Source organism: Rhinopithecus bieti, unplaced genomic scaffold (assembly GCF_001698545.2).
Source record: "Rhinopithecus bieti isolate Rb0 unplaced genomic scaffold, ASM169854v2 scaffold_4749, whole genome shotgun sequence".
NCBI classification, from domain to species: domain Eukaryota; kingdom Metazoa; phylum Chordata; class Mammalia; order Primates; family Cercopithecidae; genus Rhinopithecus; species Rhinopithecus bieti.
In genome coordinates, this window is record NW_016804602.1 from 52,437 (window position 1) to 67,015 (window position 14,579).

The window sequence follows — 14,579 nt, forward strand, 5'->3', positions numbered from 1 at the left end:
TTTAACCTTCAACAGTGAGAAGCAGGTACATGTCAGGGTAGTGACACTCATTCATTCAACAAAGATTTGAATACTTAGTATAGCCAGGGAATAAACACAGTTCAGATATCATATTCCAACAGAAGAGAGAAATGTGGAATGCTCAGATCTGTGTTTTAGAAAGATAGCTTGGATGTGGAAGACAAGTTTTACATGGATTTTCAGGGAAACTGGTTGAAGGGGTCCTGCCCATTCAGGTGAGAATGATGGGAAAGTGAATTGAGGCAGTGAGAGAGCATCTGAGTGGAGAAGCTCCATGTGAGAGAAGCTCCAGAGATGGAATCAACAGGATTCCTTGACTACTGCATATGGAATGGGGAGTACCAGGGAGTTCACATGGCTGAGATTTCTGGTTTTGTTGTTCTTGGGTGACTTAGGAAGCTTGTGGTAAAAGAGAAGATAGTGAAAGAATAGGTTTTCGAGCTAACTAATAGGTTTTAGGAATGTAAAATATTGAAAAAAGTATAAAACCCAGGAAGGTAGTTTGGGCTTGTCTAAAAAGATGAAAGATGGTAGATGTGTATTATGAAAGTGGATGAAATCAACTGGAAGTGTGCTTAGCACAGATGACCTTAACAAAAGGATTTAGTTCCAAATGGAAAAGGAAATGGGAAAATGTTATCTGGTTGAAGGAACTGCAGTACCGATGGTCTCAAGAATTTAGAGAAAGGTTCAGGAAGGCAATGAACCAGAGTAGCCCTACTGAGGTATAGGGGGAAATTTCATACTGTGGCCACATCCTCTTCACCTGTTCTCTCATAAATCCACTCTAATGAGTGTCTAAAATTATTCTTATAAAGATACGTGGCATCTTGCACCTTGCCAACGCCAATAGTCAAAACTCAGCTTCCATTTAACTATACTTCTCAATAGGATGAGTCAGTTGATTTCTTTCTTTTTCTAAGATACTTTCTGCACTTGAATCTTGTGATTTACATTTTCCTGATTTTCTTCCTCTTGCACTCATTGCCCCTTCTTACTTCATTTGCTGGATTCTCATTCTCTTTCTAAGCTTTACATATTAGAGTATCACTGGGCTCAGTCCCTGGCGATCTTCCTTCCTTTATCCCACTCCTATAAATTTGAGCATCAATCATGTACTAATGACACAAACATTTATGTAAACCCCAACCTTTTCCTTAGTCTCCAGAATTCCTTATCCAACTCCTGATTCTACATCTCTGATTAGGTCTCACCTAAATGTAGCCAAAGTACAACTTATATTTTTCCCAGCCAAGCCTGTTCTTCTGCCAGTCATTTTTATATCTATAAATGTTGCTACTCCCCACCTACTTACACAGGCCAAAAACCTGAGAGTCACTGCTGATTTCCCCCCTTTTTCTTAGACTTCCATTCTATCTACAGCAAACCTCTACCTTCAAAATAATCCAACCAATTTGTAGACCTTTACCTCTAACACGTTATTCTTCAGCATATCTCACCTGGTCTAGTGCAACTGCCTCACAACTGGTCTTCCTGTCTCCACTCAAATCAGATTAAAACTGTGCTAAAATTATTCAGAATTTTAGCATTGCACTTAAAAGAAAATAAAAATTCTGTCTCATGATGTTAGTTATTGTTGCACAATAAATTACCTCAAAACCTAAGAGCTGAAAATGGCAAACACTTACTCTCTGGCTGTTTCCATAGGTAAGGAATTTTTGAAAATCCTGGATGCACAGTTCTGGCTCAGGGTCTCTTAAGAAGCGGTGGTCATTGAAAAACCTTAATGTTGAGAGAGCACTTATGTCTAAGGTGGCTCCCTCACATTACCGTTAGCAAAAGGCTTCAGTTTCTCACAACATGGGCCTCTACATAGGGCTAGTTGAATGTTCTCAGGACATGGTACCTGCCTTCCCTCTGACACATGTTCTGTTTCTTTCTTTTTCCTTTTTTTAATTTTTGTTTGTTTGTTTTTTGGAGACAGTCTTGCTCTGTCGCCCAGGCTGGAGTGGTCAGTGGCACAATCTTGGCTCACTGCAACCTCCGCCTCCCGTGTTCAAGCAATTCTCCTGCCTCAGCCCCTTGAGTAGATGGGATTACAGGCACATGCCACCATATGCGGCTAATCTTGTATTTTTAGTAGAGACGGGGTTTCACCATGTTGGTCAGGCTGGTTTTGAACTCCTGACCTCAAGTGATCCACCTTCCCCAGCCTCTCAAAGTGCTGGGATTACAGGTGTGAGCCACCTCACCCAGCCTACAGACACGTATTCTAAGAGAAAGAGTGAAAGGGAACCACAGTGTTTCTAATGACCTATTCTCAGAAATGGTGGACTTTCTATCCCTTTCTCCCACGTTCATGCCACACTAAACACATCACCCTTCTAGCAATTTCTTAAATGTACCAAATTCTTTCCAGCCTGAGATGTCTTGCACTTCCTGTTTCATTTGCCTTGAAAATTCTACCCCAGATCTTCATGTATTTATTTCCCATACTTAATTCATGTCTCTGGTCAAGGATGACTTTCTTAAAGAGGCCATTTTTAATCACTCTTATCTAAACATCACTCGCTTCTCACCATTTTATATGCCGTTACCCCCGTATATGTTTTTCAAAACATTTATTTTCATTTGTGGCAACATGGATGGACCTGGAGGACATTATGCTACGTGTCACAGAAGGACAATCACTACATGATTCCACTTACATCTGATATGTAAAGTAATCAAATACATGGAAGCAGAGAATAGAATTGTGATTACCAGGGGCTGCAGCAAGGGAGAAATGAGGAATTGTTGCTCAATGGATATAATGTTTATTATACAAGATGATAAGTTCTAGAGACCTGCTTGATATGGTTTGGATATTTGTCCTCTCTCAGTCTCATTTCGAAATAGAATCCCCAGTGTTGAAAGTGGAGCCGTGGAGCCTAGTAGGAGGTGTTTGGGTCATGAGGGCAGATCCCTCATGAATGGATTCGTGCTATCCCCATGGTAATGAGTGAGTTCTTGGTCTGGTAGTTCACCTGAGGACTGGTTGTTTAAAGAGGCCTGGTCCCTCCTCCTCTCTCTCTTGCTCCTTGACTCACCATGTGACATGCTGGCTCCCCTTCCTTTTCACCATGACCAAAAACTTTCTGGGTCTCACCAAAAGCCAAGCAGACGCTGGCACCATGTTTCTACCATCTGCAGTCATGAGCCAAGTAAACCTCTTTTCTTTATTAATTACCCAGCCTCAGGTATTCTTTTACAGCAATGCAAATAGACAAATATACTGCTGTGCAACATAGTACTTATAGTTAACAATACAGTATTGTGTACTTTAAAATATGTTAAGAGGATAGATTTCACCTTAAGTATTCTTAACACAAAGAACCAACAACCGCCTTCTCCCCCAAAAATTAAAACAAACCAAAGCACACACACAAAAGAACACAGGGAAATTTTTGGAAATGATGAATGTATTCAGTATACTAATTGCAGTGATGGTGTCGTGGCTGTATGCATATGTTAAAAGTCATGAAAATATAATAGAAATATGTTCAATATTTTGTATATAAACTTACGTAGTAAAACTTTTAAAAAATCCTTCTCTGAATTACATTATAATTTACCTATTCATTTACTTTCTACCTCACTAGACTGTAAGATTGAATAAGGCACAAATTTTGCTTCACCACATTTTTCAGTTTCTGGGATGGTGCCTGGGACATAGTAGGCCTTCAATAAATCATTATTGAATGAAAGAGTGCATAAGTAAGAATATGAATGATTGATATAATGGTTCAGAACCTGTGCTTTATAATTCAAATCTCTTACTTTCCTTGCTGTGCGATTGGGGAAACTAATATTCAGGTTTTCCTTTTGTATAATGTACGTAATATTTGTGTATAGTGTCGTGGGTTAATATGAAGATGGAATGATATAATGCATACAAATCACTTGAGCAATTCCTTGCACCAGGTACAAGTTTAAGGCAACTTGATGTTGTCTTTGTCAGCATGATGGACTGTGGAACTCTGACACACAAAGTGGAATATCAATATAAGATTGTTACTTTTCTTTTGTAATGTGATTATGGTTGCTCAGCAAAGAGAAATATGTGTCCTGAATTTTTTGTTGTTGTTGTGTTGAAATCTATGTGTATTTAACTTAGCAAGATCTAATTCAAAACACTGAATACATTCAGAGAAAGGGACCCAGATGGGACGACTACATGTAGATATATATGGAATGAGTATCAATAAAATATTTTATTCTTTATAAAAACCCATTAAATTTCTTAACATTAAAATTTAAGAATTTGTGTCTGAGTCTCAACACAGTTAAAAATAAATAAATCTTACCTCTTGCCTTCTGTGAAGTAGCACTGCTTAGTTTTAGATGACAATACTATCCAAAAGATTCCAACATTTTTTTGATGATGGTTTCAGCAAATTTATACCACACCCTATTCTTATCATCACCATAGTTGCATTTTTCTCCTTCATTTTGTCCTATTTCTTATTTAAATGAATATGTATGATATTCCTAGCATTTATATAATAGTATCAGTCTGATAAAGGACACATTCAAATGTAAATCATGGGTATACCATCAATAATTAACAGTCTACTTAAAGACAAGGTGTAAGCTTGTGAAATACATGACATTGACTGTCATGATGTTTGGTTTCAATGATACAAAACTTCAGTGAAGTACCATGTCCAGCCCACAAATGCAAGTAAATAAAATGATAATAGCTAGTATTTGTCATGTTCTTATTGTGTACCAAATGCTATTCTAAGTACTTTTGAAAATTTGACTCATTGAATCCTTACAACAGTTTTATGAGGCTATGATTCTCATTTTAAATTAAGCAATGTGATGCAGAAAACTTAAGTAAACTAAGTAAATGAACTAGAATATGTGCAGGAATTGATCATTGCCTAATACATAGAAAATGCTTAGAAAGCAATAACTGTTATCATCTTGTTGGCAAGTGTCACACAGTTAACAAGTGGCAGATACAATACTGTATCTGAAAGCCTGCATTCTTAAGAAGATACTAGGATACTAGGATGCTCCTCATAAGATTTGATTCCCATATTAGGGTGAATGGGTGGGAAAGAACAACAGAAGCCCAGAAAACTTAAGTGACTTGTTCAAGGCCACTGTGTCAGATTGTGGTCTTATCTTAAAAGCAAAACCTTACAACCTGAATATTTAACATATGAATTAGGTGATAGGAGTTTATAGAGAGTGAAATTTCTGAGTTACTCTGTACAACTCCATGAGAGAGAGGAACTGTAAGCCAAACCTTGAAGTAGTTATAATTTGGATAAGCAGACAGGAAATGGGGATCGGGGTATCAGATGGTTTCAGAATTTTAGTAACTTCAACGCATTAAAATAAATGAATAGTGATTAAAACAGTTAACTATCTTATGGTTAATATCATTGAAAATATATACCTGGATCATATTTAAATTGTCTAGCAGTTAATGTCTCTATTTCTACTTCAATAATCAAAAATAATTACTTGTGGCCCGGTGCGGTGGCTCAAGCCTGTAATCCCAGCACTTTGGGAGGCCGAGACTGGCGGATCACGAGGTCAGGAGATCCAGACCATCCTGGCTAACACGGTGAAACCTAGTCTCTACTAAAAATACAAAAAAAAAAAAAAAAAACTAGCCAGGCGAAGTGGAGGGCGCCTGTAGTCCCAGCTACTCGGGAGTCTAAGGCAGGAGAATGGCGTAAACCCGGGAGGCGGAGCTTGCAGTGAGCTGCGATCCGGCCACTGCACCCCAGTCTGGGCGACAAAGCGAGACTCCGTCTCAAAAAAAAAAAAAAAAATTACTTGTGAAGATACTTAAAATTATTTAGCACTGATTTGTCATTAATGGATCTGACAGTCTCTTATCCCTTCAATAAAAAGGAAAATATGATTCTATATTCAAGAACAACTTTCCGTACCTTAAATGGTTGTGCCATTAGACCAGTATTCACTAAACTTTATGACCTGCTGACCGTTGGTCTGGGAGATCCATGATTTACGACATCTGTTTTGCTAGCAACATAGTTCAGATTTAAGGTTAACATGTTATCAGTTAAGGTTTGTTCTGTGAGAAATTACCCATTTTATTTTTGTATGATGTAAAACATAGGTTTAAGGTATAATTTCCTATTCTGCTTTGGCCTGAGAACCAAAGCTATAACGATGGGTAAAATAAACTTCCTGCTAAGAGATTACAAAATACAGGGAGACAGATGTGATAATATCAAAACAATGCAATAATTATTGCCAGAGAGCAATGCACAAAATGTTAATCATTATAATAACATCATTTGAAAGATTTACTTGCTTTTAAAAAGATAAGTAAACAGGCTAACTAACTTGCTTAAGATCATGTAGCTAGCAGGTGACAAAGATATTTTAGTACCCAGATTTAACTCCAAAAACCACAAAGGGAGCTCAAAGAAATTTTGCATTAGTAAGGCCTGTTGGATTAATATTATTAATGCACCATAATAATTTTAAAGTGGCATTTAATCACTTACCTATTTCTGAGGTGGATTTGAGGCACCTTACATAAAAGCAAGTACAAGATAAAAATAAAATATTCCTGCAGAATAAAACAAATACAAAGTTGTAAATTTGATGAAAGGAAAAAGAATTATGCAAGAAATCCTTATCTGAGGAAAGTTAGAGCTATTTGAAGACAGACTTAGCTTTGAGCTTCCTAGAAGGAGTTGTGGCAAAACATGAACCTTAATTGCCCACTCCCTGGAAAAATGTTTTATATGAAGACAAATTTCTAAATGGTATTTTTAAGCAAAGATTGGCTTCTGTTTAATTTTGTTTACATTATTAAATGTAAAACTACATTGAGGACTCCTCAAATTTTACATTTTTTTCTCTCTTTTCTTTTATGTATTTATAATATGTATTATATATGCTCTTTGAACTCCTATTTCTTTCTTTGGAAAGTGGGATAATTGTTACAGATTCTACAGGGTTATAATGCAGATATTCATGGCAAAGTACCATTGATGTTTCTTCACCCATTTTTTGATACTGAAATTTGAAAATTTCTATCTTTCTCATGAGTATCAAAGAGGTAAAATTTGTGCAAAGTCGTTTCCCTGTATTCTGTGATTAATGTTAGGTTTTTATTTCATGACAATTGTAGTCTATTTGCCCTTTTATTCTGGACTTAGATTTTGAAGTGATGGAAGCTTATTATAATATAGTATACATAATCTCTAAATTTTCATGTGAAAATTTCTAAAACGAAGATGAAAATTATTCTTCTGTGTTGCATTATTCTGTTCTATTAACACTAATTATTAAAGGTTTGGTTCTGTATTCAAATACAAAAAGCAAAATGCATTTTACTTGGAAACTAAAAAAGTATAATTTCAGAGTGGAAAAAAAGTAGTATAAACTTTACTTGGTGATATTATTTAAATATAACTTGTCCGTGTTCCATTTATAATGAGTTTTAATTATCAGGTAGTTACGTATCATTTGTAAAATAAAGTTCCTTCTGAAAATGTTCGTAAAGAAAAGTTAGGTGTTTTACAACCTCTCATTGAATTTTGGTTATAGATGACCAAAAATTTGAAAACACTGAATACTGGCATTCCACCCTATTGTTATATTTCAAGGTCATTTTCATTTCATTAACAAAAAATATTTTCTTCGCAGACAAATTCCATGTTCTTCATTTAAATACACTCTAAAATTATATCTTGCATGCAAATGTTCTTTTATGTAGCATCGAAAGATTATTTTTGAAGTGTACTCAATAATTAAATGTATCTGGATTCTGAAAATTTCCATAGAACTAGAAACTTCTAGTTGCACATATTGTAAATTTGTCTCTTCTCTTTATTTTAATTTTAGAAATATAAATATCTGGAAGACCAAGTCATTCATCCTCTATAAAGAAATTAGGCATAAACAGTTCTACATAATTGGTCCTTGAAGTACATATTTAGTATAATTTAATATTTAGTTTTATATAGCTCTATATTGTGTTTGAAATGACTGGAAAACAAGTAATTCATTTAAATTTATGTAAATTTCGACTTTAGGGGAAATATTATATAATTTTAAAATCCATCTTGAATAACCAACTTAAAATATAAACAGATAATTGTGGTTTCTGTGTTTGTGCATATGTAATTATGTCATTTATATTTAAAAATATGAGCCTCGACAATGTGCCAATTGTAAAAAGAAATATAATCACAACAAAATAACTTGTGTTAAGCATCAAAATACAGACACAGTCCTAACACATTAATTTTATAGCTATTAAGGATTCTAATATCTTAAGCAAGTTCTATTTTGAGGTCAGATAAATACTAGAAGTGTGTGGGAAGCCAGTGTTAAATACTTAGTATATGTGGTTCAGGAAGTATGAATTTTGTTGCAGGAAAGAAATCATGTGGGTTAAGAAAGTAACTTGACAAAGTAAAGATTCACATATTCAAATAGTTCCTTTCACTGAAATATTACTCATATTTTCAGAATGAATATAAAATAATCTTTACATTGACATTGAGTTTTGAAGTCATAGACTATACTAAACTATACATATAGGAGAGGTATTAAAAATATTTTTTAAAAAACTTCAGCAAAATGAAGAACCATTCTTAGTATAAAAGAATTATATAGTATGACTTGCCAGTCCAGGCAATTGCATCTCCTATTTTCTATAATCCTTTATTGTAAAACAAAGCAAAACAAAATAAAGTAACAGAAAACAAAACCTTCAAAATTTCCTCCACTTTATTGAGATATGGCTGACATACAAAAAGCTGTACTTTTGTAATGTATACAGCTTGATGAATTTGGAGAGAAGTATACCCCTATGAAACCATTAACACAACCAATACCATAGTCATACCTATCACCTCAAAAAGTTTCCTCCCACTACATTTATTTATTTTGTGATAAAAACACTTAATACAAGATCTTCCCTCTTAGCAAATTTTTAAGCCAACAATACAGTAATGTTGACTATAGGCATTATGTTGTACAATAGGTCTCTAGGACTTGTTCACTGTTTATAGCTAAAACTTTGTATCTCTTAACTTCCCTGTTTCCTCCTCTCTCAGTCCCTGTCATCAACATACTTCTTGCTTCTATGAGTTTGACTATTTTAGATTCCTCATGTATAAATGTATGGTCTCTTAGTCTATTAGGGCTGCTATAATGAAATACCATAAATGGAGTTTCTTATAAACAATAAACATTTATTTCTTACAATTCTAGAGGCTGGAAAATCCAAGAAAATCCAAAATCTTGGAAAATTCCAAGATCCGGTAGGTTGGGTTTCTGGTGGGGGCTTATTTCCTGCTTCATAGATGATGCTTTCTTCTTGTGTCTTCACATGGTTGAAGGGGTGAATGAGCTCCCTTAACTTACTCATTTATGTGTCATAGCTCTGAAGTTTAGGAAGTCCAAGATCTTGATGCTGGCAGATTCAGTATCTGGGTAGGGGCCCAATTTCTTTTTTATGGATGCTGCCGTGTAGTTGTCTCCTTACCTTCCAGCTGTGTTCCCACTGGGGGAAGTTGTGTTGGGGGCTCTCCCTCAGGCCTCTTTTTTTAAGAGCATGAATCTCATGAGGGTTCCATTCTTATGAAATAATCACCTCCCAAAGGCCTAACCTTTTAATACTATCATCTTGGAGTCAGGATTTGAACATGTGAATTTTGCGGGGGACACAAACTTTCAGACCATAACAACTAGGTCATATGGTAGGTTAATTTTTTTAAGGAATCTGTATACTGTTTTTCATAGTTAGTGGATTCACCAGTTTACATTTTTATCAACAATGTACAAGGATTCCCTTTTATCCACATCCTTGCCAACATTTGTTTTTTCAATAATAGCCATCCTAACAGGTGTGAAGTAATAATTCATTGTTGCTTTGATTTGCATTTCTCTGATGATTAGTGATGTCCAGCATCTCTTCATATTGCTATTGTCCATTTGCATATCGTCTTTGGAGAAATGCCTATTCAGGTTCTTTGCCCATTTTGAATTCATTATTTGGTTTCTTGCTATTAAGTTGTGGGAGTTCCTTATATATTTTGGATATCATTCTATTATCAGATATATGGTTTTCAAATATTTTGTTCCATTCTGTAGGTCACATTTTCATTTTGTTGACTGTTTCTTTTGCTGTTTAGAAACTTTTTGTTTGATATAATCCCACTTGTCTATTTTTGCTTTTATTGCTTATGCTTTTGTGGTCATAGCTAAGAAATTAGTCCCCACACCAATGTCAAGAAGCATTTACCCCTTTTTATTCTAGGAGTTTTACAATTTCTGATCTTATGTTTAAGTCTTTAATTCACTTTGAGCTGATTTTTTTGTGCAGTGTAAGAGAATGGTCCAATTTTATTGTTGGGCATGTGGACATCCAGTTTTCTCAACACTATTTATTGAAGAGACTTTTTTTCTCCCATGTGCATTCTTGGAACCTTAGTCAAAGAACAATTGAACATACATGTATAGATTTGTTTCTAGGCTCCCTATTATGTTCCACTAGCCTATATTTCTGTTTTTATGCTAGTATAATACTGTTTTGATTACTATGACTTTATAATATATTTTGAAATTGGGAAGTGTGATGCCTCCAGTTGTGTATTTTCTCAAAATTACTTTGGCCATTTGAAGTTCTTTTATCATGTTATATAAATTTGGGGATTTTTTTTTCTATTTTTGTAAAAAATGCCATTGGGATATTGACAGAGATTGAACTGAATCCTTAGGTTATTGGGGTATTATGGACATTTTAACAATATTAATTCTTCCAATCTATAAAGTGTCTTTTCATTTATTTTTGTCTTTGATTTATTTCATCAATGTTTTTGGTTTTCAGTGTACAAGTCTTGAACCAGCTTAACTAAGTTTATTCTCAAATATCTTATTCTTTCTGATACTCTTATAAATAAGATTGTTTTCTTAATTTCTTTTTTGGATAGTTTTGCTAGTATATAAAATGTAACTGATTTTGGATGCTGATTTTTTATTTTGCAACTTTATTGAATTCACTTAGTGGTTCCAATAGTTTTTACGTGAAGTCTTTAGGGGTTTCCTACATATCAGATCGTGTCAACTGCAAGCAAATAACTTTATTTTTTATTTTCTTATTTGGATGCCTTTTTTCCCCCTTGCTTAATTGCTCTGGTTAGGTCTTCCAGTAGTACATTGAATAGAAGTTGTAAGACAGGGCATCCCCACATTGTTCTGGATCTCTGGAACATGCGGTATTTGGTTTTATGTTCTTACGTTAGTTGCTGAGAATGATGGTTTACTACGCAGTCATAAAAAAAATGATGAGTTCATGTCCTTTTGCAGAGACATGGATGAAGCTTTCTTTGGTTTTAAACCCAGGCAAGTTTGGCATATACCATTTTGTTACTATGCATTTGACAAATGCAAGTATTGAGTTATTAGTCATGGAGATATGCCAGAGAAGACAAGATAACTTCCTTTAAGTATTAGGAGGGCAAAATAATACCAAAACATTTCAAAAGAAAATTGTAGAATTGAATAGAAATAGCAGTGGAAATGCTATTTCACTTAACTCTGTTTCTTGATGGAAAGGTTATTAGAATTAATCCTGGCCTGATCAAATTGCAAATGTCTAAAAAAGCCTAAGGTAGTAGTTTTGTGGATAGCAAATAATGTCAGACAAATTCAATTTATTTTTATGAAAAAGTAACAAGGGAGAAGCCATATGTATTATAGATCAGGAATTGAGTCAGCTTCTGCAGTGTGTTCCACATTACAATTACCTCAGCAAGCTATGGTATGTAGGTGCATGCCCCCACAGGGCAGTGATCAAAAGTTTATTCTTAGTATCAGAGCACATGATGAATGGATTTTCTTTGCAGTTATCATAGTTCTGGTTGTAATAATTATATAAGGGACTGAAAAGTTGGAATAAAGTGATTTTCAGTTTAAAGAGTCAAAGTGACTTGTTAGTACTTCCATGTAGAACATACGAATCTGATGTTATCATACCAAGTAGAAATTATAGACATATAACTTATTTTCAAACAATTCAGTTTAGTTCAAGATACTTGTCTTTAGGGAAATTGTACCATATAACAGATAAGATGATTATAAGGCCGGGCGCGGTGGCTCAAGCCTGTAATCCCGGCACTTTGGGAGGCCGAGAAGGGCGGATCACAAGGTCAGGAGATCGAGACCATCCTGGCTAACCCGGTGAAACCCCGTCTCTACTAAAAAATACAAAAAACTAGCCGGGCGAGGTGGCGGGTGCCTGTAGTCCCAGCTACTCGGGAGGCTGAGGCAGGAGAATGGCGTAAACCCGAGGGGCGGAGCTTGCAGTGAGCTGAGATCCGGCCACTGCACTCCAGCCTGGGCGATAGAGCGAGACTCCGTCTCACATAAAAAAAAAAAAAAAAAAAAAAAAGATGATTATAAATGACTTTGTAAAAATTATGCAGTGTAGATTTCACTCAGGCACTACATGGGTAAGTAATGTAATATTACTCCAAAATAATTGTTTCAAATTCCACACAGCCCAAATACATAGTATGCAAAAACATTACTAATTGGAATGTTTTAGGAATTTTTCTTTAAGGCATTTGAAAACATTTGGGGGAAAAATTTTAGTTAAAGCTAGAATAACAAAGAAGAAAACTATTAGACAAAATATATATTCCCCTTACCTTTGGAAGTAGTCAGATCTTTAAAAGATAATTGTTTTAAAATGCAATATAAATAAATTTATATGAAACATGTTCATACTTAATAACTATCATTACCTTTTCTGTACTCCAATATAACAAATATAGAATGTTTTGTTCTATCCATAGCAAAAGTGAAACACTGTCACATTCATATCTTAATTTAGTTATTATTTTAGTACACTGACCAACAGCAAAGAACAAAAAGAAATATTTACTGATTATGTCATGGTCTTAATAATAACTATATAAAAGGGAAATTTTCAAAATGAATTTTTAATAATTCTCCAAAACACTTATTTTACATAGTGCATTGCATGAGATGACTCTAGTTGTAACTACACAGTCTTTTAACATCTTATTCCTACCTTGTCAGCCTCGTTTCTCAACTAGACAAATGTAAGTTGGTTTCCTTGTTTGCTTGCCTTCTGCTGTGATTGATTTTGCATGTTACATACTATGTTATCCTTAATAATAAAAATACAATGTGACTGCCTTCCTTTATTCTTCAAAGTGGTCCAGAGGCTTACCATTGCATCACAATATAAAGTAGAAAGCATCATGTATCCTAGAAGTTCTTACATGATTTGTCCTATAATCACCCATCAAGCCTTTTTTTTTTTTTACATTCACTGTTCTTCTACCACACAGGCTTTCTTGCTTCTTACTATTCCAAGAGCAAGTAAAGCTTGTTTATCATCAGACTGTTAAGCTCTTCTCAGTCTTCTCATGGCTTATTCTTCTCTGTCATTCAGGGCTTTGATCAAATATCACCCTTTAAATCTGAAGTAATAGCCACTGCTTGACTCTCCTTTGTATTCATAACAGCATATTTTATTATTTGCCTCCAGCCATAACTGTATGTGTGCCCATATATTCATTTTCTCGCTCTTCATTTTCCACGTTAGAATATAGAGTCTGTAAAAGCAGACATTTTATTGTTTTCTGTTGTATTTCTGGTACCTAGTAGAGATTTAACATTTTTTATGGAATGAATTAATTCAAAAATGAAGGAGTGGATAAGTATGCTCCAAAATATCAAATTTGATAATATTCTAATGTTTTTCTTAAACACCTATATAGATAATGTCTTGTTGATGAATATGAATGTTAGCATTTACAGATTTAATCATTTATATGACTTTTCTATAACCCCTTGTAAAATATCATGCAATTTCTCTTTACTACGTATTTTAGCTAACTAAATAATTACCATTTTAATTATTTTATTTTCTTAGGAATAATTCTTAGTAAAATAAAGCATATATCCTTAAAATGTATTTTGTTCTATTTATTGCTCCTAGAAAAAATTAAGTTTGCTAAAATAGTTTAAATAGTCAAAGGACATATATTACCTTTTTAATTTTGTTTGAAGATATTAAAATTAATTAAATTCATCAATTTTTTCACAGAAGACACAGTCACATCTTCAATTATCACTTTTTAGTTTGAGTTGACAGAGCTTCTCTTACATACAGTAGCAGCATTCACATAACTGTTAGCGAGATGCTGTTTCAGGCCTTTTATCACTATTCATCGAAATCTTATCTGAGACGACGAGTAATATGAATATTATTTATGATAGCATTTTTCAGCATATTTATAACATTTTCCTTATTTCACTTGTTTTCTTCCTGTGTTTTCTTCCAGAAATTGAAAATTTCAAGGTTCTGATGGAAAAAAGGAAGATGAAGAAAAGAAGTATCTTGATGTCATCAGCAACAAAAACATAAAGCTCTCAGAAAGAGTACTGATTCCTGTCAAGCAGTATCCAAAGGTACTACCATATATACTTTGTTCTCATAGAATTGATTTAAAAAATGATAAAATATTTTATTTATTTATTTATTTTTTTATTTTATTTATTTTTTTTTT

The 14,579-nt window shown here is 34.2% G+C and overlaps 1 protein-coding gene across 1 annotated transcript in view; it reads left to right on the forward strand.

Annotated features, from left to right (window-relative positions):
• Positions 1-14,364: 14,364 nt before the first annotated feature.
• The window catches only part of KHDRBS2 (KH RNA binding domain containing, signal transduction associated 2), a gene marked incomplete at its 5' end in the record, with an annotated part of 503,373 nt that continues 503,158 nt past the window's right edge, over positions 14,365-14,579 (forward strand). The window contains one exon of the mRNA XM_017869369.1: positions 14,365-14,481. Within this exon, the coding sequence (XP_017724858.1) occupies positions 14,365-14,481 (117 nt within the window). The remainder of the gene's footprint in view (positions 14,482-14,579) is intronic.